We start from the raw sequence: 27,994 nt of genomic DNA on the forward strand, positions 1-27,994 counted from the left end.
ACAAGAAAGGAAGGAAAAAAGCATCACCTGTTCCCATACAGTCTTAGCGAGATCGCAGTCATTATCTCGGCAGCCTCACATTTCTAAAGGGGCTTCGTTTTTCTTTTAAACACTGGCATCTTGTTAAAAACGAGAGGAGAAATCACCGATTTGCCCGGTTCCCCCCAAAACCGACCGGCGCTGCTTTGCCTTTCCCCACAGCCCTGACTTTAACACCTGGGAAAAGAAAAGTGGAAAGGAAACCAAAGCCGCTAGCCACCAAAACACAAATAAAGCTGCCGCGGCCGAAAGGCCCCCAACCCTGGCTTTTCTCGATGGCGTTTCTCCATCTGACAAAAGCCTTTGGTTTTCTGTCATTCTTTTCATTTCCTTGATGGCTCCCCAATTGTCAGGCCTTCAAGAAAATGCACTTTAGCTCTTTGTCACCAAATGTAATTTGATAAACTCTTTGCAGAAACATTCTGGTTTCGGAGGCTTTTCAAAAAAAAAAAAAAAAAAAAAAAGGAAAAGAAGAAAAAAAAAAAACACAACAAGAAAAAAGAGAGGAAAAAAAAAAAAGAAACAAACCACGAGCTGCTCCTGCAAGGGGCAGATGATATTTGAGAGCCTATTTGAGCATTTTTTTTTTTTTTTCAATGAGTGTTTTGCGGCAAAGCGAGAGGAAAAAGAGGGGCGGAGGGGTCCCAGGCGGGCTTTTTTTTTTTTATTTTTTTTGGGGGGGGAACACGGAGGAAGCTTTACATTGTCATCCTTCCTAAATGCTTATGAATACCGATTTTCAGGCAGCACCCTGTGGGCGGGGACCACCCCAGCTTTCAGGCTATAAAACACTCCGGGTCGCCCCGGCGTGGGGAGCGCTCGGTGGGACAGCCAGGCTGGGGAGGGAGGGGGCCGGCGGCACCCCAAGTCCAGCGGGGCGTCGAGGTTTGGTAAGTGGCAGCGATGTCCCACTTCTTGGTCCTTTTCCCTTCTTTTTGTGGGTTTTGCCCCACTGGGGACCCCTGGGTGCCGGGTTGTGGGTGTGGGTGGTGGGCGTTGGGGAGCAGCCCCCATCCCTCCCCACCAGCGCGCCCCCGCCGCCTCTCCCCTCCTTTTCCCCACCCGCCTCCGCCAAGGGATTTCGTTGTTGTTTTGTTTCATCTGAGGGGTGAAAAAGCCGGCGATGACAACTTATAAATTTCATCGCCGGGCTTTCAAGGCGCCTGGTTAAAAAGCGAAGCAAAACAAAGCGCCGAGCCCCAAGCGGGGGCCTGCTCCCAGGTTGGGGGGGGGGGTGCCGCACGCGCTCTGCCAGCCGCTGGGACCCCGCGGGGCTCCCCGGCGAGTTTGGCTGAAAACGGTGGGAAAATGAGCAAGAAGCTGGTTGGAAAAATTAAATTGTAGATTTTTTTTTTTTTTTTTTTTTGATTCATAGCCTGGCAGGGCCGCTGGTTAAATCAGCAATGAGCTGGAGGTGTGACGGCTCTGAGATGTAAAACTTCCATACGTTGTGCTGCGCTCCTGGGGCACCGGGGGGAGCGCACGGCGGCCCCCGTGCTTTATTCGCCAGACAGGTGGTTCAGTGGTTAGAAAGTACGTGGCGATCCGTAGAATAAAAATTATAAAATCAGCCATAAAAGGGTTGTCAGGGCAGAGAATATTAATGCCTGCGAGAAAGACAAACCATGGTCGGACTGAAAAGACGTAGGGACATGAAATCCATTCGCAGCGCGGTGTTAGCAGGGAGTCCTGGATCAAAAATCAAAGTTATTTGCGTCAATCTAAAGCAAATACAAGTAGTGTCACACTTCTGTGCATGGTGTAGTGAAACCAGTCTTTGAATGGGACATGAAAATCAGAAATGGCACTTGTGCCTTTGCAAATTCCTCCCAATTCCCCTCTTGGTGGGTTTTGCCTGCGCGCCAGCTGAAACGTGGACAGAAGCGATCGGTGTGCTAGAGAAAGAGCCAGGAGATGAGAGAGAATTAAACGGAGAGGAAGATAAAAGGTGATTTCAGAACGAGCTGCTCGCTTAGAAAAGAAAAACAAAGCAAGGAGTTACCTAGGAGTGCCTGCGGGATTATTTCAGGGCATCTGCTGCCGGTGAGGCTGGGGCGGGTGCGCTCGCTCTGCCCGCAACCCAGGGCAAGGGTCACGGGTGTGGGGTGAGGGTCAGGAGCCTCGCTTCGTCCTGCCGTGCCCGAGGAGCTGGAGTGACCCCAAAAAGGCCGAGCAACCCCACTTTCACTGCTGGCGAGCCTTTCCAAGTCGCTCAGGCCAGCATTTAACCTAGGGGACTCTCTGCTGCTCTCTCCAGCCGAAACGTAAGAGTGCTGGGGTTTGTCTGGGGCTGCAGGGAGAGGAGAGCATCGCTCCTTCTGCTGAAGCCAAAAGCCTGGAGGCTTGGAAGGGAGAGAAATTCGCTGCTCAGAGCTGCAGCTGTCAGGAGTGGAGCCGGGGAGGGTTGGGCCCAGCTTCGCCGAAGTTTTCTGCTTTTCCCCGGCAGGGAAAGAAGAAGGAAAGGTTCAGGATCTCGTTCATGTTGTAAAACCGGGCTTTGGGATGGGGGAATTTTTGGAAGGAGGGGTTTTTGGACACCCCTAAGCCTTAGCTTGGTAGCCTGGCGGAGCAGCAGCCACCACCGCGGTGCTCCCTCGGGCTGCGTTTCCCAGCCCCCTGCCCGGCGGTGTCGGCACCCTCTCCTCCCCATCAAAAATTGCTCCCCATTTGCCCTTTCCATCCCGTTCGCAATTCCATGTATTTTTTGCATTTATTTGTTGATGACACTAAATTTATCCGGGTGGTGGTTGAAGTGTCCAAGGCAGGAGAGCTGCAGGCTGCACCCCGGGGACCTGGTGCTGGCTCCGCTGCTGGCGTTGGGAGCATTGTTTTCCCTCTGGACTCTTAGGGTTTTATCTCCAGAGGGGGGGGGAATTCTGGAAACAAACAAACAAACAAACAAACAAGAAAAAAAAAACAGCAGCCAATTTTTTTTGGTAGGCTTTTCCCTTGAATTTCCACAAGAGGGAAAAGGGACGGATTCTCATGAGGATACATCGTGCCGGTGGCTGCTTTCTGTCCCTCTGCCAGCCTCGCCAAAAAGTCATTTTCACATTTCTGGACACGAGCTGTGCTCACACACACTGAGCAGCTCCGGGGGGTGACTTTTCCCTGGGGAAAGGGAGGAGGAGAGCAGGGAAGAATAGGGCCCCCTCTGAGGCGGCTGATCCTGTGCTCAGCCCCACTGTTTGGGGGTTCCTGGGGTGTTTTCAGCAGCAGGTGCCGGTGGTAGGGTTGAAAAAAAAGTTGAGGGATTTGGGGGATTTGTTGTATTAAAATAATTCTTGGGTGTTTTCAGCCTTGGCCCAGGTCTGGTGCTGAGCCTGGTGTCACAGAGCCAGGGGGACAAATTGCGTCCCCTGCGCTCTGAGCTGGGGGCACCAGGGGGGGAGCTGAGCCCCTTTTTCCCCCCAATTTCTCTTCGTGGTGGGGGGATCTGAGCCCTATGGGGTGCACAGCTGCCTTGGGGGGGCCAGAGCTCAGTGAGCTCCCCAGTTTCGGGGAGCTCACGGGGTGCAGGAGGAAGAATCTGGGGACGGTGCATTTGGGGAAGGCGCATGGGAAAGTGTTTGGGAAGGGTTTTTTGGGGAAGGCGCATGGAAAAATGTTTGGGAAGGTGCTGGGAAGGTGTTTGGTGAAGATATTTAGGGAAGCTATTTTGGGACATCACCCCTGGGCAGCATTTCGGGGCAGCATTTTGGGGAGATGCTTCGGGGAGGAATTTTGGGGAAGGCGCTTCGGGCATGGGCTGCGGCACCTTGCGGGCAGCAGCCCCGACCTGGCCGGGGGGTGATGGTTTTGGGGGGGTGTGGGGGGGTTCAGCTTCGACCCCCGTAGCCCCCCCCTCTCCGTTTTCGGTGGCCACCTGCGCTGTGCCGCCTGCAGTGCCGGCAGCGGCCACCGGGTGGGGCGGCAGGGCAAAGAGTGAGCGCGGCGCCGGGGGGGCGCCGGCACCGGGATGCACCGGGGGGGGGGGGAGGAAGAAGAGGAGGAGGAGGAAGAAGATGGGGGGGGGAGCAGCCCTGCAAGGGGTGTATGGGGAGAAGGGGGCCGGCGCGCCCTGGTGTGCGCTGGAGGTGTTTTGGGGAGGGTTGTGGGGGGGGTCCCCGGGGGTTGGGATGCGCGGGGGGGGGTCCCTGTGTTAGGGTGCAGCGGTGTGAGGCGGGGGGTGGGGGATGATCGTGGAGAGGGACACGCGGGGGGGTCCACACGGGGATGCGTGGGGTGTTTGGCACCGGTTCCGTGCGCCGGGATGCGGGGGAAAGGTGGGGGGGGTGGGCTCAGCACCAGGACCACCGAGCCCCCCCCCTCATCGCACTGTGCCCACGGGAGCGCCCGGGGGTGCCCAAGGATGCGGGGGGCATGGGGAGGGGGGGTGCGCTGCGCCCACCCTCCGGGACCCTCTGGGGAGGGGGCTCCGGTGCCGGCTCCCCCCGGGGTCACCTCAAAGCAAGGCTCGGGGGGGGGGTCCTGCCCGCCCCCCAGGCTCCCCAGGACCAGGAGCGGCGTGGGGGGGGGCGGGGGGGGGGGGCTCAGCCCCTCTCGGAGCTCCTCAGTCCCACCGGGCACCAGACTCAAACCAGCTGGGGAGGCTACGGGGGGACGCGGTGGGGGGGGGGGGGTTGGGTGAGTGGGGGGGGGGGGTGGCGAAGGAGCGGGGGGGGGGGGGGGACTCAATGAACTTTTGTTTTTCCTGTAATCTGAAGCAAATGCTTTGCAAAAGGGCCTGTAACCAGGCAGCCCGGATACCTGCCTCTGCCTCCATCGCTGCTCGGGGGGGTCCCGGGGGGGGGTCCGGGGAGGGGGCGCAGGGCAGCAGCCTCCTGGGCAAGGCTGGTTTGGAAGCACCGCGGGGAGACAGCGGGACCCCCACCCTGAGCCCTGTATCCTGGGAAGGTGGTGGTGGGGGGGGGGGCAGAAGAGTGGTTGTGCCCCCCCCCCAGAGACATAGGGGTGAGGGGTGGAATAGGGCAAAGGCGAAAAAAATGTCTCGTGGGGGCAGAGGGTGAATAAATTGCAAGGGGCGAGTTATTGGGAGCGGATAAGCGGAGGGGGAATCATTGCGAGGGGGTGAATAATTGGGGGGGGGGCATTGCAAGGAGGTGAATAACTGGGGGGGGGGCATTGCAAGGGGCAAGTTGTTGCAAGAGGCCGGGGGCAAATCAGCCAAGGGGGAAATCACTGCAAGAGGGGAGGGGATGGGGGCAGCACGGAGGGCAGGGAAATGGGGGGGGGGGTCATTTTGGGGGGGCAAACCGCTGCAAGGAGCCAGCCATGGGAGAGGAGTCTCTAAAAGGAGGGAGGGGTACTGGGGGGGGGGTAAATTAGTGTGGGGGTAAATGATTGAAAAGGGAAAATTATCGGGGGTGAATCCTGGGGGGCATCACTGCCAGGGGGAAGTCCCGGGGGGGGGGGTTCTTGAGGGGGGGAAATTGCTGGAGGGAGGAATTGTTATGGGGTGAGCTCTGGGGGGATCGTTGGAAGGGGGAAATCCTTGGGGGGGGGGGTAAAACTTGGGAGGGGGGATCCTTGCAAGGGGAAATCATTAGGGTTTTACACCGGGGGGGGCATTGCGTGGGAGAAATTTTGGGGTTAACTGTGGGGTGGAGGAGGTGGGGACCACCAGGAGTCGGGCATTGGGGTGATATTGCAAGGGGGGGGTGTGAGACACCCTAAGGGGTAAATCTTGGGGTGGGGGGTTGCAAGCAGAGACTCCTTAAGTGGGGGAGCAAATCTTGGGGGGGTAAATCCTAGGGTGGGGGGGGGCAAATCTTGGAGGGTAAATCTTGGGTTAGGGGGGTTGCAAGGAGAGCCTCATTAAGTGTGTGTGGGGCAAATCTTGGGGGATAAATCTTGGGGTCGGGGGGTAAACCTTGGGGTGAGGGGATTGCAGAGAGGGACTCATTAAGTGTGGGGGGGGCAAATCTTGGAGGGTAAATCTTGGGGTGGGATAAATCTTGGGGTGAGGGGGTTGCAAGGAGAGACTCATTAAGGGGGGGGACTTCATTGGGGGGGGACTCATTAAGGGGGGGGACTTGGGGTGGGGTAAATCTGGGGGTGGGGTAAATTTGGGGCTGAGGGGCTTGCAAGGAGGGACTCTTGAAGTCGGGGGGGCAAATCTTGGGGTGAGGTAAATTTTAGGGTGAGGGGGGTTGCAAGGAGGGATGCAATAAGTGGGGGGGCAAATCTTGGGGTGGGGTAAATTTGGGGGTGAGGGGGGTTGCAAGGAGGGACTCATGAAGTGGAGGGGGCAAATCTTGGGGTGGGGTAAATTTTAGGGTGAGGGGGGTTGCAAGGAGAGACTCATGAAGTGGGGGGGGGGCAAATCTTGGGGTGGGGTAAATCTTGGGGTGGGCTAAATTTTGGGCTGAGGGGCTTGCGAGGAGGCCCTCCCTAGGGGTTAAGCATCTTGTGTGTGTGGGGTGGGGGGGGGCTGGCTAAAATCCTTGGGGGGGCGCCGGGCTGAGCCGCGCTGCGCTCGTCTCTCCGCAGGCCGAAGGTGCGGACGGCGGCGGCGGCGGCTGGAGGAGGAGGAGGAGGAGAAGGAGGAGAAGGAGGAGGAGGAGAAGAGGAGGAGGAGGAGGGAGGCCGAGGAGCTCGGCGTGACCGTGCTGCGGGCGGCGGGCCAGGGCTCGCACGCTCCAGCGCCGCGTCCGCCCGGCTCGGCCCGCCTCCCCCGGAGCCCTCTGAAGTGAGGGTGGGTGTGCGGGGGAGCAGCCGGGGCTGGCGGCGAGCCCAGCCCGGCTTCCCCGCCTCTATATAAACACACATTGACTTTCTGTTACCCGAACTCACATCGCGAGGGGCTATACCGAGGCAGCCCTGCCTCCTCCTCTTCCACCAGGAGGCTTGTGAAAAGTCTGGGGGCTAACAAATAACCGGCGCGCTTATATATATATATATATATATATATATACGCATATATTTATATATATATATATTTATGGAGATATATTTATGTGGAGGGAGATAGAGCTATAAACCGATCTGTCTCGCTCCCTGTGTATAGATACATATATAGAGCTATTTAATTCTGCCATCTCTCCAGGTCTTTGCTGACTTATTTTAAGATTTTTTTTTTTTCAGTATTTTTTAAAATCTCGCTCCTTTTTTTTTTTTTTTTCTTCCCTTTTTTTTTTTTTTGCTCCTTCTGGTGTGTGTGGCTTGCCTTGAAAGCGAGCGAGAGCCAGAGCATCTGCATTTGGACTTTTTGGGGGTCTTTTTTTTTTTTTTTTCACTCCGGGGTTTTCCTTTTTAATTTTTTTTTTTTCTCGCGTTTTTAGCTACTCAGTGCCCCCACGCCCCTCTTTTGGGGGCTCTCCTGTAGCCTTTTTCTTTTTTCCTCTCTTTCAGCGTAGTTGGTGTGGTTTTCTTTTTTTTTTTTCCCTTTTTTTTTTTTTTCGCCTGTGTCACTCTGTCAAGTTTATTCCAAACAAGAACAAAGTTTTCAGAGAGGGACAGAGGAGAAACTGCTTTTTTTTTTGCCCCTTTTCAATTTTTCCTTGCCCTTTTTTTTTTTTTTTCCCTCCTTTTATTTTTTTCCCCTGCTGTTTTTCTAACCTGCCGGCGGAGAAGGGGGGCGAGCGCAGCCCCCCCGCCCCAGGACCCCCCAGGCAGGGTCAGTGTGCGCTCCGCAATCGCTCCTCTTTTCGTGCGTGCGTGTGTGTGGGTGCGAGTGTGGTGCCTGTCAAGGGGCTGTTTCTCTCCCCACCCTCCTCCTCCTCCTTCTTCCAAATATGCTTTTTGAAAGTTTTGATCTCGTCTCGGCACTGGCTACCCTCGCGGCGTGCTTGGTGTCACTGACTTTGCTGCTGGCCGTGTCCCAACAGCTGTGGCAGCTCCGCTGGGCTGCCACCCGCGACAAAACCTGCAAGCTACCAATCCCTAAAGGCTCTATGGGATTCCCTTTAATCGGAGAAACCTTCCACTGGCTCCTGCAGGTAAGGAGGATTCCCTTCCCTCCCTGGAAGGTGGGCTGGGACCGGCTGCTTTTTTTTTTTTTTTTTTCCTTCTTCTTCTTCTTTTTTTTTTTTTTTTTCCCTCCCTTTTTCTTTCCTTTTGCACGGGCTGCGATTGCATCAGGCGGGCTCCCGGCGAGCTGGGGAGGCAGATGGGGCTGGGGGGGACCGAGGGAGCCCTGCTAGGCTCGGCTTGGCTCGGCTCGGCTCGCCCCCGGGGCTCCGCGCTGCGCTGCCCGGCCCGGGGCGCGCCGGGGTTCCCCCGGCGGGGGCTGCGCGGTGCCGGGGAGGCGGCGGGGGGAGGCTCGGGGGTCTCCCCCGCGCTGCCCAAAAGCCTTTTTCTTCCCCCAGCCCGAATCCAAGCAAAATGAAAAGAAAAAATCAGCCAACCCCCGGGGGCGGCACGCGGGGATTTGGCTTCCCCGGGGGGTTGCGGGCACGGTGCGGGGGTCCCCCGGTTGCGCCCCCCCACTCTGCTCATCCCGCGGTCCCGGGAGCTGTTCCCGGCCGGGTTCCCGACCCGCCCGGCTCGGGTCCGGTGCCGGGGGAAGCCCACGGAGGTAATCGGGAGCTTAACCCGGGATTAACCTCGCTAAGTGCTGAGCAGCAGCGGCGGGCGGAGCGGGATCCCCTCGGACCGCGTTGAGGAAGGGTGACTGCCAAAAAAAAGGGGAAAAAAAAAAAAAAAGAGAGAGAGAGAGAGGGAGAGAAGGAGGAGGAGGAGGAGAGGAGGCTGGCGGCCGCCGGGGGTGCCCCGCTCGGGGGGGGAGCCGCGGGTTGGGCTGGGGGCACCCCGCCGCTCGCAGCCTCCCGGGAGGGAAGCCCCGAGGACAATTAGCCCGAGCCTTTCCCAACTCCGAGCCAAACAAACCTCCGCCGGGATGCTCTCGCCGCCCAAGGTCGCGTTTCATTGACGGCACGGCCCCGGCACGGCTCCTCCGGGCAGCGCTGCCCGGCCCCGGCTGCGCGGCTGCGGCTGGCCCGGCCCGGCTCGACCCGGCTCGGCTCGGCTCGGTTGGGAGCTGGGGGAAACCCCGAGGTGAGAGCCCCCCCCCGCACCCCGAGCGGTTCCCCCCCTTTCCCCCGGGCGCGGCGCCGAAGGGGTTAACCGCCCGCTCTCAATAGGGCTTTATTTTTTAAAGAAATTTATCAGATTTTTACAGGGGGACCAGAAAAGGGTTCTCGCTTTTCCACAGGCTCCATCCAAACAGAGTCCAGGGCTAAAAATACAAAATTTTGTATAAATTGGACTCCATTCGAAACTTCTCCCACATAAAGGTCCTCTTTGTGCTGCCCTGGAAATGGTGTACAAATAACTCTTTATTAATGCCACAAAAAGGACTTTAATTATATTTACGCAGATCAAGAAACAGGGTCACCTGAACATCTGAAATTCACAACCGCGCTTTTGTTTCAAAATAAACACACGCACTCGCAACCCGCGATCGCTCGCAGCGCTTCTCCCCGCGGGTCAGGGTTTTTTTTTGGGGGGGGGGGGACACGAGCCGGGTTTCCCCCCCTACTCGCTTCTCCGCCCGGCTCCTCGCCGACAAAAGCCCCCCCCCGGAGCATGTGGGAAAGTTATTAAAAAGCCGCCCGAAATCTGCAGATTTACTTAGGCGAATCGCAGCCTCTCGAGTAAATTCGGTCTGAGCGAGGGGAAGAAAAAAAAAAAAAAAAAAGGAGGGAAGAAAAAAAAAAGAGAGGGGAAAAAAAAAAAAAGTGAGGGGAAAAAAAAAAAAAGAGTTTTAAAAGTGCCGGGGGAGGTAGAAAAAGGGAGGCGGACGGGGGGCGGAGGGCCCCGGCGGGAGGAGCGGGCAGCGCCGGGCGCCCCGTCGGAGGCAGCGGGGCTGTGCACGGGTGGGACCCCCGCATTTTGCCCCCCCCAGACCCTCAGGCACGGCTCCCCCCTCCTCGGCGCTTCCCCATGCTGCTCGCCGGGTCTCCGCTTCCAAAAAACAGCGGGAAAAAAAAAAAATCCGAAATCCCCGCGGAGCTGCTCCGGGAGCGATGCTACGCGCGGGGGGATGCGGGGACGCGAAATTGGGGGGGGGATGCAAAATTGGGGGGGGGATCCCCAAGCGTGGGGGGGGAGAAGGGGGCCGTGCGGTGACACCGGCCTCCGGGGGCCCCCTCCCCGTGCTCTCCCCCCTCCCGTGCAGGGCTCCTGCTTCCAGTCTTCGCGACGGGAGAAGTACGGGAACGTGTTCAAGACGCACTTGCTGGGGCGGCCGCTGGTGCGGGTGACGGGCGCGGAGAACGTGCGGAAGATCCTGATGGGGGAGCACCACCTGGTGAGCACCGAGTGGCCGCGCAGCACCCGCATGCTCCTGGGACCCAACACCGTGGCCAACTCCATCGGCGACATCCACCGGCACAAGAGGAAGGTGAGGAGCCCACGCGAGACCGGGGGGGCGCGGGGAGCTGGGGGGGACCCCCGTTTATCCCCTCCCTTTCCCTCTTTTCCCCTCCTCCTTTCCCTCCTCTCCTTCCCTTCCCTCCCTTTACGCCCCCCCCAAGTCCCCCCCTGCGTGGGCGGTCCCGCGTGGGTGCCCCCTCCTCCCCATCCCGTCCCCCCCACCCCCGTGTCCGCGCTCGGAGCCTTTGAGGAATTTAAAAGGGCGATGGGACGGCGGGAGGGAGCCGGGGGGGGGGCACACGGGGCGTTCCCGAGGGCTGTCTCTGCCCCCCCCCCCCGCTGCCCACCCGTGGCTGTGGACACGCGTGGTGGGGGCTGCCGTGGGCTGGAGGTCGGGAGCGGCCCCGCAGAGGTCTTAAAAGGGAGATGCAAGAAGGGGGGGGGGCATCGGGGAGAGGGGGCAATGCAGAGCCCCCCCCCCCATGTCCAGGCTGCACCAGAGGGGGCTGTGGGGAGCCCCCGTTGGGGTCCTGCTTGCTGTAGCCTGATTTCAGGGGGCAGTGAAGTGTCCTCAGGTGTCAGGGATCGACCTTAGGGACCCCCCCAGGCAAAAATCCCCCAGGCAAAGGCGGTGGCAGAGGTGACAGGCAGGGCGTGCTGGCGTGGTGGCATGGGTGATGGTGGCTTGGGCTTCACATCCCTGCTTCTTGCCCTTCTGGGGGTTAATTTGGGGGGCAGTGAAGGGAAAGCATCTCCCTGCTCCCCAAAATCACTGCCCCCAGGTGGGATTAAGGGTGGTACCCAGCACCAAGGGGCTGCCCCAGGGCTTGTCCCTAGGCAAACTCTGCTCTCCTTTTTGTGCTCCAGCAGGATTCCCTATCCTGGTGCATGCATTTCTCCGAAATCCCTACCGAACCCCATCGCTTCTCTTCCTTCCTGGGGTTAGGACAATAAAACCACCTTGGTCTGACTCCCACGAGTCACATTTCTTAACGAAAAACCCGAACATTGCCACCAGGATTGTGCTGCTGGTCCCTGCTTGGGATCGGGGCGAGCTCGGTGCCTGCAATTGCGCCGCCGGCTGCTTGGGTTTCTCCTTTTTGTTTTAAGGAGGGAGGAATCTTTCCCATCCCTGCCGTGAAAGGTTGTGCGTGGGCTGTCCCATCACAGAGGGTGTCCAGGGGAAGGAGAGGTGCAAGGACGGGGATGGTTTTCCTCCGGCAGCGGGGGTGAAGCTGCAGCTCTGGCTCCTGTTTGCTCTTACGAGAGGGTTTAGTGGCAGCAGACAGTGATGTGAAGGTGCCTCCACTCTCCTCCGCTGCTTCCTTTATCTCGTTTGGCAAAAAAAAAAAACAGTTTTTCTCTGCTGAGGAGTGGGCAGCTCAGGCCTCTGGTTGAGATGTCCTCAATAAAACCCGCGGAATTCAAACCTCAGGAAAAGATGCTGGGGGAGGAGAGGAGAGCGTGGGTTATGGGAACGAGGTCATGGAAAAGGGAGGCCTGACCTCTGTGGTATCCTGATGGGCTCGTAATTTGCACCACAGCACAGCTGGGGAGCGCTGGCACCAGAAAGGAGCAATACCAGTGGCATAGCCAGGGGACAGCCTCTCTCCCTCAGTACCTGTCTCACTTATATGCTAGGCTGTGAATCCCAGTCCCAAATACTCACTGTATTTTTGAGCCCAAGGCTGGTCTGGATCTCCATTCTTCTCAAAACTCTTTTGCCTTCCTGATTTTTAGCATTACGCATGATCCCTAGCTGGCCAAGATCCTAATTCCTGCCTCAGGGATGGCTAAAGATTCCCGAGAACAGGTACAGCCCGCTGTCCTGGGATGCCCTGCTGTCGGATCAAGGCTCTGATGCCACCCCTGTGCAACCGAGCCATGGCCTCGGATGCTTATGGACCACAAGGGCTCCTGCCTGCACCCCTCATCTTATTTTGGGCTCTGGTGTAGTGGAGAGCAAGATGAGCAGGGCTGGGGATGCTGCGGGGCTAAGCAGACTCTTAGCTTTCTATTTCATCAAGGTTTGGGTACGATGGGCTCAGCTGGCTGGTCCACTTTCCTTTGAATATTCTGATTCCTTCACTTGGTCTTTTAATTACTGTTTAATTACTGTTCTCGAGGGGCTGAGCATCCTGTGGGTCACGCACCCATGGGTGCTCACAGAGCCCGGTGGCTGGAATCGCCCTTTCCTCTGTGCAAACCATCCCTCGCCCTGGGCTGGGCGAGTTGCACATGCGGAGATAAGGTGAACCTGCTTCTGATGTGAGGCAATAGATCATTTTGTTCCTGGTGAGATTGCGATGACCAGATTAAAGTTTTTTTCCAGGCCAGGTGCAGAAATTAGCGGTGCCTTTTGAGTTTGTCAGCCCTGAGCTTTTGTTGCTGCTAAATGGCATCGACTTTTAACTCTCCCCATCCTGACTGTGAGATGCATGAGGAGGAAGCACTAGACTGAGATTTATGTTTTCTCCTTCCAAGTAGAAGTTTTTCTTTTCCCCCCACCTCTCTCAGCTCGACTCTTTGCTCACTTTTAACCACTTTCTCATCCTCTGGTCCTGCCAGAAGTTGCTATGAGCTATCATTTCCCACGAGGCTGCCTGTGGCATTGGGTGCCAGCTGGCAGGAGGAAAAGGAGCATGAAGCCCCATGTGCTCACCCTCTTCCAAGACCCAAAGCATTTGGGTCATCTCCAGCTCTTGTCCCACCAAGCGCTGCATGGTCACCACCTGAAATGAGTCCTCATCATCTTTCTATAAGCCAGTGGAGTTGCACTTATTTACACCAGCACTGGCAAATGCTCCTTCGTTGTTCCCTGGCCATCAAGCCGTGGTCTCCTGGTGGGGCAGGTTGCCACTCAGACAGCAGACAAGCTCCAGTAAGAGCTTAAAACCCAGCACGTTCTTGTAGCTTGCTGCAGAAATCAGCTGTTTGCTGGCCGTGCATAGGTTTCCGCAAAGTTTTAGCTTTTCTCTGTGTTTTTAGCACCAGCAAGTTGCAGCCTTTGCTGGTGGATCTGCAGGAGTTGCCCATGATGGTGATGGGATCAGAGCTGGGGCGGACGACTCGGTCTCTGGAGCTCTTCTCTCGGGTTTGCTGTTTCCCTCTCTCAATTTTTCTTCAGGATCTTATGAGGATTCAACATCCCCCTGCATAAAGTGGGTGAATATCTTTCTCCATCCCTGTCTGTCAGAGGCTTTAATCCCAGAGGTGTTGATACAGGGCTCAGAGTTGCTCTCCTAGAAGATGTTTAGGAGGAAGGAGGTCACATTAACAAAATCCCCATGGCAGCTCTGCTTTCCCATCCCCTATTTATTAAAGCTCCCCTGCAGGAAACCGTCAAAATTTGTACAAATAGGAGAAATTTTTCCTTTAGGAACTCCCTGAGCTTTGTTGGAGAAGAGGTCTCAGGTACAAAGCCAGCTTTTGCCCAGGGCCGTGACAGCTTGTGGGGTGGGAGGAAAACTCCTCAACCTCCTGAGATAGATGCCTACTGTGGGGTTGTTACTGCCAGGGGGCCACAGAGCTCATGTCGAGGTTGGAGAAGGATCTGGGCTGCCCATGCCACACCGGAGGGAGCTCATTCCTTTGTCCTGGCCTTTTTGTCCCCAGATCACCTGGAGGTGACCGGCAGGAGCAGACAAATTTTTTTCCTGCCTGGATGAGCATGGCCATGGCTTTGCCTTGGCTTTGTGGTGGCAGAACCCTTTCCATCTCCTTGGGGTGAAGGACGCACATTATCCCTGAGGGTTGGAGGTGTCGGACACATTTTGTGTCCTGAGGGAGGGAGGCTCCTGCTCTCCTACAGGAACTCATCGGGGAGAGATCCTGGGACAGCGCCTGTCTCGGGGCTCTCCCCATCCTGCTCTCGTTTTGGAGGCACAGCCATGGATGGGGATGGGACCCTGTCCCTGTCCAGCTGTTCACACTGAGTCCATTTCACATCCCTCCCTAAATTTGTCTTTTTTACCCCCTCAGTTCCCATTTATACCCATGAAACCCCAGCGAAATCAGTGCAGTCTCTCCGGATTTACCCCCTGTGTATTTTGGAAGTGTCGACCCCTGGGCCAATACGACCTGTAACGAAGGCAAAGCAAACCTGTGCAGGGATAGCGTGGGCTCTGGTTTTATGGGATTTAAGGGCAGTGGGAAGCTGAAGTTCAGCAAACGGAGAGCAAAGGCTGCCGTGCTGCTGCCCACGAGGGAGCCCGGTGTCTGTGTACAGAAGGGAACGGGAGCTGGAAATGGCCAGGATGCCTCACCCTGAGCTTTAGGGTCTGAACCGAGCAGTGCCTGGGGCCAGGAAGGAGTTTTTTGGTGTAGGATGAGCGGTGCCAGCGTGCTCTGGTGCAGGGAAAGGTGGGACAGTGACTTTTCCTTGGAAGCATCCAGCCCTGGCAAGAGAGCACTGGACTTGCAGGGCCCGTGCTCTGTTCCAGCATAGTAATCCCAAAATAGGCACAGCTGGCTTAAAAAAAAGGAAAAGAAAGAATAAAATAAAAGCAGTCCGTGGGCTGGGTAGACATCCTAGACCCGGAGACTCGAGGAGGAAGCAGACAGTGGTGCAGAGAAACGGCCTGTTTTGTCTCACTGTCCAAAACTACATCATTCATTAACACACCACAATTAATGTTCTGCCTCGGAGGCATACAAGTGTTGAGCTTATTAGCACCAAGTAGAAAGGTCTGAGGCTTTAATATAGTTTGCAAGAGGATTAAGAACACAAAAGGGGCCATAAATTTACAACCAAATATAAACCAGCTGCTGTGGGCAGGACTGGGGGGAGGGAGGGAGGGAAGGAGGCAGACGGGGGAGAGGGGCGGGAGGAGGAAGGAGGGATGGGAGGCAACAGGACTGAACCTTCCCCACTGCTAAACACCCTGATCCAGGCTGCTCAGTGAATTTAATATTTTTTTTTGGCATTTCCATCCTCCTCAGGAGGAATTGTAGGGAAGGAGCCATCGCCTTCCAGCTGAGCCCCCCCCAGATCGTGTCGGGTCAGCTCAGGCTGGGCTCCAGCTGCCACGCACCAGGCCCCTTTACCCCTTCCCAGGCTGCTTTAACCCACGGGCAAAAGCCACCGGAGCTGGAGAAAAAAAAAAGGCTCCCATTGATGTAGGAGGGCTCCCGCTCGCGGTCTTGGGGAAGAATTTGCTGGCGAGGCTGGCTCATTGACTTTAGACCAAATAGTGCTGTCATCTACGGCGGTGTAAATCCAGAGTAATTCCAATGGATTAAAAAAAAAAAAAGCAAAGCGCAGGTGCTCTTGGCTGAAGTATGAGGTTTTTGGGTTTTCAGAGCGCCGCCCACCCCAAAAGACCCCATGTGCTTGGGCTCTGTTTTGGGTTGAGCTGCGCCTGAGCGCGGTGGCAGCCCAGGAGCTGCCCTTACCCCACGGGCTGAGCCCCTCGTGGGGCTCTAACCATCCACATCCCCTGGGGTGGGAGCTGTGGGACGTCCTCTGAGGCATGGATGTTCCCAAAATCCCTCCTTGGGCTGCTCTGGGCAGCACTGGGGGATGCCAGGAGTGCGTCCTGGAGATTGGGGAGAGCTTTTCAGGTTCAGGATCCGTCCTGCGCTGTCTTTGAGTAGTTTTGGTTTTCTGCCTCACCACGGTCTGTCCAGCTCGGGCAATTGGGGTCTGTAATATCCCGCTCATCCCTCCGGGGTCAGAGGGCTTTGTGTCGGATTAACGATGCTCTTTACTTCCCAGGTGGCACTTCTGTCACCAAATATATCAGCTTGCTCTTCATCTTTCCTCTCCTTAATTACGCCTGGTGGCCTTGGGTCACCTCAGGCTTTGTCATCTCTTCTTTGGGCTTAGTTTAAAGCCAGAGGGGGCCTCACTGTAAGACCTTCCTCAGGATTTCGGTGGCAGAGCTGGTGAGATTTTCCTGCTGTGTGGAAGCACTTTTCCAAGGTCTTCTTCCATTTCTGCCAAGAAATGCTCAGGAAAGGTGGATTTATTCCCCTTGGGGATGGAGCAGGCTGTGTTTTGGGGCAGGTGTTTCCCTCCCATCCCCTTGTTCTGCCATGTAACACGTGGCAGGACCAAGGTCTCAGCACCTCTGGGAAGGGCTCTCAAAGCTGGTTTGCCAAGTCCAACCTGTGGGTTTCTGAAGCGTGTGAGGATCCCATCCCTTCGCTCTGCCCTCCATGCTTCAGGAAAAGTCACCAAAAAGAGGACTCGTCTCCTAATATCTCTCCTCCTTTGGCTCTGCCGTGGTGGCAGGGCACCATCCCTGATGCCAAGCGAGCTGCTCTCCTTTTCTTTAGCTCTGGGTGAGCTCTCACCTCCAAGCCACAGATTTGGGGTGCAGCATGTTGTCCACAGCCCATCTCAGCTCTTCCTGGCCATCTGCTGCTGGTGGGTGGCTGCCCTGACCATGCCATCACCTGCCCGGTGGGCTCAGGGGATGTTACATCCCCTTGGCTCCAGCCACCACCAGTGCTGGACCTCTTTTGGGCCAGGTGATGCCCCTTCCAGGTCTGAGGGCACTCCCCGTGTTTGATTTCCCACTTGAGCAGTAACACTGTGTAAGGTGAATTTTGCAGCCCCCCAATGCGCTGGTTCCCCGTGAGTAAATGGGAGGGACGGGGAGCAGCGTTTCAGGGGTGGTGCAGGCACAGAGGTGCTGAAGAACCACAAGGTTTTTGGGTAACCCCATGGAGAGGGCCAAGCAACCTAAATTGCTGAATGTAACAGGTGGCATTTTGCTGGTGCAGGATTTTTTTTTGAGATGAGACAGTTTTGCAGATGGGATGCTGAGACAGATGTAGGGTGTCCCGCTTCTTTCCTCCTCTCCCCCTTTGCATTGCCATCCCTTTACCCCTTTATCCTGTTAAAGGGTTGGAAAGCAAAGCCTCCCATGCCAAGCAAAGTGTTTTTAGAACTGCTTGGACATGGAGATTTCATGCTACAGGGAGCTGGTGTGCTTGGGCTGTTTGGTTTTAGTTTGAATTGGAACAGGAAGACAAAATTCTAGAGTTTCTCACAACCCCAAGTGCTTAAAAAAGAAGAAAAAAAAAAAAGTAAAAATTGGGGCTATGAGTAATCCTGAAAGGTGCACAATCATCGTAACTTGCCCCAAAGATGCTGAGATGATCTCTGGTTTTCTTTTCAGTACTTTTTTTTTTTTTTTTTTTTGTGAGTCATTTGAATATCAGTGAAACTGCTCATTGCAAAGCAGTTTCTTCTACTCCACTTTTGTTTTTGCTGGGCCAAGCCTGGTGAAATGGCCCCTGCTCTGCTCCGTGCCTTGCTCTTGCAGCCTGGACACCAGTGGCATGGCCCAGCAGAATGCATGGGGCTCTTGTGTTTCTCCCGTGGTGGAGGAAGGTGGCAGAGCATGGCACGGGGAGATACCACAAGACCTCATTTCAGTCCAAGCACAAGCAGATGTGCTCCACCTTCCAGAGAACCAGTTTGCACCAGCAGCAGTGCGTCGGGGCAGCGGAGGTCCTCTCCTCTTGGCAGTACCTTGGCTCAGTGGCACATTCCCACAGCTCTTTTGCTGCATTTTACCTTCTCTCATGCTCCCGGCACCAGGACAGCCTCTTGCCCAGAAGCCTTCTCATCCCTCTCCAAAAACATCCTGCTTTATGAGCCCACTGGAGCACAGCAGTGGGCTCCACGCCTGACAGAGAGAGGCAGGCATCCTTTACAAGGTGACAACAGGACAGGGCTGGGACAAACACCCCCTGGCTTTTGGGATGTAGGAAGCAACAGCACATCTCCAGGTTGGGATGATGCTTTGAATGCTTCCCTGACATGTACTGCTGGTGCCAAATTGCTTTGTGAAAATGTCTCCATTCTGACCGTGCCTTCGTGTTGTCAGGCCAGCAGCTCTGAGCTGGATGAAGCATGGGTGTCTGATCCCAGCTTCTCCTCCTGGAGGGTGAAAAGGAAAAAATTCTGCCCCCTCTTTCTGTGCTGGAGAGCTGGGGACCCACAGACTGCAGTGGTGAAAGGCAGGGGTTGAAACTTGTGCTTGGAGGGGGAAGTTTGGCTGGCACCAAGGAGGGGTAAAATGATGGAAAGCATCATCCCTGATAATTACACTGCATCCCAGCTACCAAATGAAGCTTTTTCTAAGCATAAAAATGCTGTGGGTTGAAGCTGAAGGTGCTTTACTTGAATGCCCTCTCCTTTTTGTTGAGTTTTAAGGATGGGGCTGGGGTACACCCCATCTGCGACTGGGGGCTGCTCACTGTCACGCAGAGCTGGACCTCTGTGGGGGATCCCGGAGCTGAGACACCGGGAAGGAATTTTCTGCCTTAGGAAACCCATAAATCTTTAAATATCCTGTTTCCACTGTGAGGCGGATTCGGAAGTTTCCAACTGGGTGGTGGGGGTCTCCCCGGGCAGGGGGTAGGCGAGCGCGTGCGGGTGTGAGATGCACAGAGCAAATCCCCAGGCTTGGCTTTTTTTAGGACACACCAAAAACTTGGAGAGATGAGGGCTCTTCCCAGCATCGCCCCCAAAGCCCTGGCCGGCTGCCCCATGGCTGCTACCGGCCCCCCCCTGTAAGGGGCATCCCCTTAAAGCTGTTTTTGCCTCCGGGCTGCTCGGGATCAACTTTTTTTTTTGTGCAGCGATGCTCCTCGGCTGCGCTTCACTAGAGGGCGCAGGGATTTTAGGCTAGAAACGCGCCGAGGTCTGTCAGGGAAAGTTGGCTGCCTTTTCCTCCTTTTTAATCAACTGGAAAGATGCAGGGTTGAACTGGAGGTGACTGGAAGGGGATCCAGACTTGTGTCTGGCTGGGGAAGGATCCGCTGACATCTGGGATTAGGCGGCGTGGAGCGCAGCGGCGGCGAGCGGCCGGGACCCGTGACGGCGGCTTTGCAGCCGGAGGGGGCTGGAGGAGCCGGACAGCAAAAGGACAGCTCAAAAAAGGGCAAAAAAAGACCAAATCCCCCCCCTCTAGTGCAAAATATTCCCTATTTCCAGGTGGTTGACCTCCACGGTGGGTCGTTCTCTCCCTTGTGCCTTTGCTGAGCATCGCTCCTCGGGATGGGTGCGCTCCTCCTGAGTCCAGCTCGGCCACAAGGTGTGGATCTGGCCCCGGGATGTTTTTCTGCACTGTGGGGTTGTTTTTTTGCATAGCAGGACCAGAGGTGTTTCTGTAGATGCTGGGCTTTGTGTGGGGAGCAGGAGGGGTCCTCATCCCTCATGGGAGAGATATTGGGCAGCAATGTGGGAGGCCGGGGTTTGCCCCAAGTTGGGAGCCCCACGTGCCACCTCCATCAGGACGCTGGCCCCAAACAGGGCTGCAGACTCTTCTTCTCCAGGCACCTTCTTTCCCACCCTCTTGCACACACCCGAGCTGGTCTGCCTGAGCATTGCTGTCCTTTCAGGGCTTAAAAATAGCCCGTGAATTGCAGAGAGGCACGGAGAGCAGCAGCCGCATCATCTCGCACCCTCACCCTAGCCCTGCCGTTCATTCATTCTCCCGCTCCGTTCATTCATTCCTCAGCTCTCTGCAGACACCTGGGGCTGTCTGTCTGTCTGTGAGCACGTCTGTCAGTCTGTGTGCATCTTCTCCCTCTCTCCCAGCCCTCCTCCTAGCACCCTGCTTGCACACTGATTTCCACGCCGAGCTCTGTCCTGCCGTGTGTGGTGTGATGAATTTTCCTCGGGACTCAGCCCGCATGCGGCGCGTTATGAAGCAGCTTTTGTCGAGCCTCCCACCCGGGCTGCAAGGGGACAGAGGTGTTATTTCACCAAACAAACTCCCGGCGAACGACGTGCATTAGCAATGAGGGGTCGCCGCCAGGAAAATGTTACCTTTCCCTTCGAGTGCTGACTGCAGAGGAAATTCCCACATTTACAGCTCCGGTGCATTCGCCTCTCGTCAAAAGAGGGGGTGGCTTTGATTTCTCTCCTTTTCTTGTCATTCTGATAAATTTGCAGCCCCCCTCAAGCAACCAGCCTCCGGCGGAGGCTTGCAGCTCCCTCCGTGGGAGCCTGCTTTAATTTGATTTTCCCGGAGGCCTGGCATGTGGCGGTGCATGTGTGCATGCCGCCGTGTGTGGAGGTTAATAAAAAATAAACAAACAGCACTTTTTTCCTCCGGTGCACTCTGGGAGGGATGCGGCGGGGATGCCGAATGAAAGCGCGTGCTGTGGGCTGTGCCGGGGGGAGGCCAAGGGACATTCCTGGCATTTCTGAGCTCCTCGTGCAACACGCGGGCTCAGTCCCAAATTGGAGTAAGGAGCCGTTAGCATCGGGGACCTGGGGAGGCCCACTCCTGCGCAGTGTTTACTTGCAGAGCTTAAATTAATGGTGTCTGCTGACATCAGGTTTTTAGCCCGGTTTCCCAAGGAAATGAGGTGTGTGCGATCTCAGCGTCTGCATGCGTGTGTGCCTCTTTTCCCCAATAGCACTTGAACCTCTGTCTGAGTTCAGCCAGATTTTGCAGAGAGCCTAAAGGCCTTGAACTAATTATTTTACTTTTTTTTTTTTTTTTTTTTTGTATATATTTAAAACGGTTGGTTGTTAGGAGAGAGAAACTCCCGGTGCTTCCCACCGAGAGAAAAGCTTGCGTGTGTGTTCGTGCACAACCAGGCTATTAGACATCAGAGAAGCCCCACGGAAGAGCTGTGTTATTAGCACCCAGCTGGTGGGATGAATGCAGGTGGGAAGCAGGACACATGGAGCTGTAGGAAAGCTGTCTCCATCCACCCTGCCGTGCACGAGGTGAATTGTTTCCTCCCATCTCCAGTTAGTTGCTGGAGAGGGGCTTGGGGGCACCACAATATCACCAGTCCTCTGGGGTGGCTCTGGTGGGGTCAGCCTGGGGATGCTCCCTCAGCTGATGGCTCTCCATCAGCCCTTTTTGGCAGTGATTTTGGAAATTGGTCACTCTGGATGATGAATTCTGGATGGTGTCAAGCCTTCTGCTCAGTGTAGATTTGTGATATTCATTTTGGTGAGCAGAAGCGGGTTATTGGAGAATGCAAAGATTATTGGGGCTGCGTAAAAATCTCTCTCACTCTCTTTCAATAGGTTTTCTCCAAAATCTTCAGCCACGAGGCCCTGGAGAGCTATCTGCCCAAGATCCAGCTGGTGATCAAAGACACCCTCCGGGCCTGGAGCAGCAACCCTGAGTCCATCAACGTCTACCACGAGACCCAGAAGCTCACTTTCCGCATGGCCATCCGCGTCCTGCTGGGCTTCCGCATCCCCGACGAGGAGCTCAGCCGCCTCTTCGAGGTCTACCAGCAGTTTGTGGAGAATGTCTTCTCCTTGCCCATGGACCTGCCCTTCAGTGGCTACAGGAGGGTAAGAGATCTGGGCTGGGGCTTCCACCAGCCGATAACCCCAATCTGGGGTTGGGATCTGGTGGCTGATCCCTACCTCTCTGCATGTTCTTGGTGGGATGTCTTCTTACCCTCTGATGTCTAAGAAACAGGTGTATTTTGGGATAAAAAGTCCTATTTTGGTTGTGTAGAGAGGGAGACACATTCATAGGCTTTCAGAGCGCTAGGTTTAGCTCCTTGGTTTAGTGCAATGGAGAATACAGTCAGCATCTGCTCAGATTTAATGGGTGATTTTTCCTTGCAATGGCACTTTGCTTATTTATTTTTATTTTTATTTTCATTTTTATTTATTTTTATTTTTATTTTTATTTTTATTTTTATTTTTATTTTTATTTTTATTTTTATTTTTATTTTTTATTTTTATTTTTATTTTTATTTTTATTTTTCATTTTTATTTTTATTTTTATTTTCATTTTCATTTTTATTTTCATTTTTTATTTTTATTTTTATTTTCATTTTCATTTTCATTTTCATTTTATTTTGTGGGACCCTTCTCCTACCAATGCATGCCTGTCTGCAGGGCCAGCAGCCCTCCTGATTCTAAGAACTGTTCCAGTTCTTGTATGGAAGATGCAAAGTGAAAACGTAACAAAATATAGTTGTATTTTTGGTAATTTTGGTAACAGATTTTTTTTTTTAATTATTTTGGTGGCTATCACTGCAAATTCTTTTATTGTTATTTAACCATGTGAATCGTTGGCAGCCCCAAGCTAGCTCAGTGGGGCTGCACTCCCATGCCGACCGCTTTAGTGAGGCCCAGCAATAAAATTGCTTGGGAACCCCATTTCACTCTTGGGAATAGGATTCTTTTGGATGAACTGCCTTTCCCCTGAGAAACAGTTTTCCCAGGGACTGCTGTATATCCTGGGGAGAGGGGGAGGCCTGTGAACTGGTGCAGCACTGGAGCTCCCACATCCCACCTACCATTTGCACCTAGGTGCCGATTACCCTCGCCTGTAATCGTGCACACCTGGGGTTTCCTCCTCCTGGCCGGGGAATGACTCCAGCATTTTTATACTTCTCTTTGAGCACCTGCAAGTGCAGTTGGATTCCATAGTTGTGACCTCCTGAGCAAGTCTCCAGCTCCTGGGGATGCCAGGCAGCCCCAGGGCAAGAGGGGATGGTGGTTGTAGTGTTGTGCCCTGTGTAATCTGGTGGATTCCTGCTCCCCAGGGCATCCGGGCACGTGAAACGCTGCAGAAAGGGCTGGAGAAAGCCATCCAGGAGAAACTGCAGAACACACAGGGCAAGGACTATGCTGATGCTCTGGACATCCTGATAGAGAGCGGCAAAGAGCACGGCAAGGAGCTCACCATGCAGGAGCTGAAGGTAAAGGTCCTCCCCGCGACCCCTTGTCCTCAGGGCTTGGGCTCCCTGCGCAGCAGAGCATGGGCTGGAGCAGGGTGGGTTTCTTGGGGGCAGACCTGAGGTGGTCGGTCAGATCTGGGGGTCCATGGAGTGTTGCTGGAGCTGCAGGTGAACCTTGGCTTGGTGGAGCACGGTGCCAACAAGCCAGTTGCTTTCCTTCGGGGTGTATTCATCACACTCAGTCCTTTCACACTAGCCACACATCTCCCTTTTAATAGGGACGTTCCTTGTTTCCCCTGAGTGCAGGAGAAATTGGGCAGCAGGACTGTGCCTGCACCAGGAGGGACATCGCAGTGAGGTCGGGTTGGAGAGCTGTGGGGTGTTGGGGGGGACCCCTGCACCATCTCCTGAGCAGGGCAGGGAGAACATCCTAGGGATGGGAGCGATCCTGCCCTCCTCTTGCTGTCAGCAGCAGCAGAACATCCCCACGCAGAGGGCAAGAAGGGGGAAATGCCTCTTTATCCCCTGGAGCTGCACGCCTTGAGATGGAGGGGAAAGAAGTGCCCCAAGCCAAGCTGCTACAGCCCTGTGCTTAGCCCCTGCTGTCGGTCCATCCATCTGTCTGTCCCTTCTGTGTCTCACCCCAGCTTTCCTCCTGCCTTTCAGGACGGCACCCTGGAGCTCATCTTCGCCGCCTACGCCACCACCGCCAGCGCCAGCACCTCTCTGATCATGCAGCTCCTCAAACACCCGCGGGTGCTGGAGAAGCTGCGGGAGGAGCTGCGCAGCAAGGGCATCCTCCACAACGGCTGCATCTGCGAGGGCTCCCTGCGGCTCGACAACATCAACAGCCTGCACTACCTGGACTGCGTCATCAAGGAGGTGCTTCGCCTCTTCACCCCCATCTCGGGGGGGTACCGGACGGTGCTGCAAACCTTCGAGCTGGATGTGAGTACTGGTGTGGCGGCGGGGTGCTGCTGCAATGTCACCTTCCCCAAAAAGCCCTCTGTGCCTTGTGCAGGACTCACCTGAGCCTGGTTTAGATGAGAACCAGAAATGATAAATTCAATCCTGGTGGTGGTGGTGGGTAGAAGTGTTGCAGAGTCATGGGAGGACGCAGGGATCCATCCCCTGGTGGGGAAGAGATGCACTCGGGATGTCAAAGAGGAGACATCCATGACTCCTCAAAGAGCAAATCATGACAATGTTTGAGGCCAAAATCTGAGCTGGGGTGTGACAAGGGGAAGGTTTACTGCAGAGGGCACCTCCAGGCTGCCAGGTGACAGGCGCATTGCTCACCGCGACGGCTGGAGTTTCCCACCAGCACAACAAAAGCCTGGGACCTGGCTGTCACCGCAAATCCTGCTAATGCAAGGACTGGAGTCAGAAGCCTTTTAAAGTGCTCAGGGGATGAGAAAGCCTCCTTGTTTCACACCACCCAGGCCCTGACGTGAGCGTTGGGTGGCAGGGTGGGAGCGAAGTGGTGAAGGGAATGGCTCACCCGAAGGGTTGGGATAGAGGCAGGGATTAATCAATCCAGCATTCCCGTCTCCTAGCACTTTGTGTTGCTCTCTCTGCTTTTTTATAAATTTAGTTAATAAAACAGAGAAAAGCATTTGCTCTGGGGACCAAAGCGGCTTTGCGCTGTCCCCTCTCCCTTCTTGCAGCATGGTTAACCCGCTCTGCTTTTTTTCTCTCCCCTTCCCCTCTTCCCTGCAGGGTTTCCAAATCCCCAAGGGCTGGAGCGTCATGTACAGCATCCGGGACACCCACGACACCGCCCCCGTCTTCAAGGACGTGGACGCCTTCGACCCCGACCGCTTTGGGCAGGGCCGTAGCGAAGACAAGGAGGGCAGGTTCCACTACCTCCCCTTCGGAGGGGGCGTACGGACCTGTCTGGGGAAGCACCTGGCCAAGCTCTTCCTCAAGGCGCTGGCCATCGAGCTGGCCAGCACCAGCCGCTTCGAGCTCGCCACCAGGACTTTCCCCAAAATCACCCTGGTGCCCGTGGTCCACCCGGTCGACGGACTCAAGGTCAAATTCTTCGGACTGGATTCCAACCAGAACGAGATCCTGACGGGGACAGACGCAATGCTGGGGGCCACGGTGTAGAGCCCGCGAGGGACGGGTGGCTGGGGACGGAGGGGTGGGGTGGGGACACGGGGATGAACAGGAGGGGAGGGGAGAGGACCGAGAAGCTTCTCCACGATGCTCGTTTCACGGAGCCTCCGGGTCGGGACTGCTTTCTCCACCGGTGAAGCTGCCAAAACCCTTCTGCTCCGGGCGTGGAGAAGGTCGGGGTGGCGTCGTGCCTCTCGCTTCCTTCGAAAAAGAGGGAGAGTCGCAAATCCCGAGTAGAACTGGGACTGTCTGACCATACACAGTATCTAAATATTATAAATATATATATATAAATATCTATAAAACACTTCTGCTGCGAGGAGGAGCGCTGCAAAGCCCCGACTGCGGGAAAGGCTTTGGAAATCAGCCGGCAACCAGAGGTCTGGTGGCCCAGGGCGGCTCTTGGGTGGCCGCTGGGCTTTTTTTTTTAACAGTGTTAAATTAGCTGGTGATAACAGTGTTTTTTGTTTTTGTTTTTGTTTGTTTGTTCAGTTGTGTTTTTTTGTTTTGGGGCTTTGGGGACTTCCCTGGGTGAGGGGCAGACAAGTGATGCCCATTCCCACCCCATCCCCTGGGCAGGTTTGGGGAGGGGGGGTGCTGCCGTTTCGCCTCTGCTGCGGGACCGAAAAACCCTGTGGTGCCTTGTCTAGGACTGAGAAGACGGCGAGCTGTCTCTCCAAGGCCTCGGACAAGTGCGTTTTTGCAAAATGGGCTCTGGGGCAGGGGGGGGCTCCTGTTTTTTCTCATTGAGTTTCCTGCTGCTGCTACACAGCCTGTGTGCATCCGTCCCGTTCCCCCCCCCCCAACCCCCTCACCCTCTCCATGCAGAGGCACCCATTTGGGGACATTTCGGTGCCTTTGCTCTCCCTCAGGGTGCAGGCACCAACCTCCAAAGCGTGCAGCCCCCCAACCTGCCACGGCGCTGCAAGCACCAAGCACTGGGGTGCCCAGCGAAACCGCCCCGCTCAGAGCTGCTCCTTTTGGGAGGCATTCGCATTAAAGGTGATCTCTATAAATAAGCCAACGTCCGCATGGTTTGTCTCGTGTCTGGGTTTTGTTTGGCGATGGAAGAGCTTGGCAGGAAGGAGAATGAACGGCAGGCTCCTTGCAAACTGCTTGCCTCGTCCCACCGCCCATCTGGGAGAGGGGTCCTGCCCAAAGCAGCTCCAGCGCAAGCAAGCAGCCACCAAGGTATCTTGAGTTTCATTTGCTGGGTGGTATTTTTTTTAAATTTCATTCTTTTTTCTTCTTTTTTTTTTTTTCTTTTCTTTTTTTTTTTTTTTTTTTGCATGCAAAAGGCTTCCAGGTTGAGTGTGAGATGGGCGCGTTGTGTTGTAAGCAGATGTTGCCTCATGCGCAGGTGCAGAGCAAAGACACCCCGAGTGCTCTGGCTGGCATTTGGTTCAGATCAGTGCTGGGAAATCCCTCTTGGATCCCTCTTCGAGGCATTTCATCCCTGCTCTGCACAGCCCTGCTCCTCTCCCAGCTCCTGCCCTCCGTGGTGGAAAGGATGAGACAAGGACCGTGGCTGGGACCTCTCCTAACCGTGATGGGGAAAGATCTCATGCTTGGGTGGGCAGCTTGGCTTTCTGCTTTAAAGGTGTCCAGATAAGTCGGAGGGGCTGAAATAGGAAGGACGAAGGGGCAGATGTTGCTTACCAGGTTGCTTTGCAGGTTGTGCTTTTGAGGAGTGGGCGCCTCTCTGGAAGGTCGAAGGAAGTGTGGGGCGAGCGACGGCGGTGGCTGCCTTTGCCAGGCTGCCGTCTGGTGGGGGCGGTGGGGAGGGAGGCAGGCTGTGAGCCAGGGGAAGCTCTCGAGGTCGGATTGCCGTCAGCCAAGCTGCCAGAAGCCCCCCAGGAGCATCCCGGCGGATGGGCTCCGCTCAAGCCAAGGTGCGCGACTTGATTTCCAGGTGGATTTGACCCGAAGTAAAACTCCCTGCCTTCCAAGGGATGCCGCTGAGATCCAGAGCTCGCTTTCTGGTTGGTAAGCAGCGTGCCAAACCTAAGAGCGAGGTTTCGGAGCTGTGTGCTACCTTGGCACTGTGCTACCTTGGCACCGCGTCCCTGGAACAGAGGCTCAGCTAGTTTGCCAGCCTGGAAATGTTGAGAGGAACACCACTAGCTCCAGCACCGGTGAGATTTTAGGCATTTTCCTTGTTCCTGGTGGAGAGAAAACATTCCCAGAAATAAAAGGGGCTTAATCACAATCCGAGTCCCAAAGGGAAGCAAAGGAGGACATAACCTGAATGCAGTGGGAAGAGGAGAGTCTCCTGGAGGCAAGTGTCTGGGGAGAGGTTTGTGGCACCTGAGGCCATGCACAATTTTGGCTGACAACAAACATCTGTAGGGCATGGGGATGGGGCAGGAGGTGGAGGACGCAGGGTGAAAACCCACCAGGGACCCACTGTTGGGTGCTGTCCAGGAGCCCCTCATTTCCAGCTGAGACCTTTTGGGGGCAAAAGCTGTGACTGGGGGAGAGAGGAGGTGAAAAAAGGGGAACACTGGTGAGGGGAATGGCCAACAAGGTCGGGAGGTCTGCTCAAAACTCGCTGGTGGCTTTGTGCTGTGCTCCCGTGAGCAAAATCTCTCGAGGAGACTTTTGGAAAGGGTTTGGTCCCGCTCGTGCTTACAGGCAGTCAGTGAAGGGCTTCGCTGAAATTGTTATTTTAACTTCCAATGTCGTTACAAAGTGAAAAACCAAACATGCTTTTGAATGAGTGGTTGATTGGAGAGCTGTAATGTCAGAAGCATACATCCATTATATATATATGCTTACATCATGTGTATATATAATGTTTGTGTGTGTGAGTATTTAATCTAGGCATAAGTAAGTCATGCTTTTGTTTTACCATTCCTAACTAATATAACTTGACTAAAAAAAG

The 27,994-nt window shown here is 55.3% G+C and overlaps 1 protein-coding gene across 2 annotated transcripts; it reads left to right on the forward strand.

The window, feature by feature from the left end:
* The first annotated feature begins 736 nt into the window (after positions 1-736).
* CYP26B1 (cytochrome P450 family 26 subfamily B member 1) lies at positions 737-26,129 on the forward strand. 2 transcript variants are annotated; one of them, XM_072037929.1, is made up of 6 exons: positions 737-929; positions 10,160-10,384; positions 21,368-21,643; positions 22,855-23,010; positions 23,656-23,937; positions 24,709-26,129. In XM_072037929.1, the coding sequence occupies exons 1-6, from the start codon at positions 759-761 to the stop codon at positions 25,099-25,101; spliced, it is 1,503 nt and encodes a 500-aa protein (XP_071894030.1). In that variant the 5' UTR covers positions 737-758; the 3' UTR covers positions 25,102-26,129. The 2 variants fall into 2 exon arrangements, with proteins under 2 accessions (XP_071894030.1, XP_027311677.2); XM_027455876.3 differs by lacking the exon at positions 737-929 and adding an exon at positions 6,757-7,979.
* The last annotated feature ends 1,865 nt before the right edge of the window (positions 26,130-27,994 follow it).

Source organism: Anas platyrhynchos, chromosome 4 (assembly GCF_047663525.1).
Source record: "Anas platyrhynchos isolate ZD024472 breed Pekin duck chromosome 4, IASCAAS_PekinDuck_T2T, whole genome shotgun sequence".
Taxonomy (NCBI): domain Eukaryota; kingdom Metazoa; phylum Chordata; class Aves; order Anseriformes; family Anatidae; genus Anas; species Anas platyrhynchos.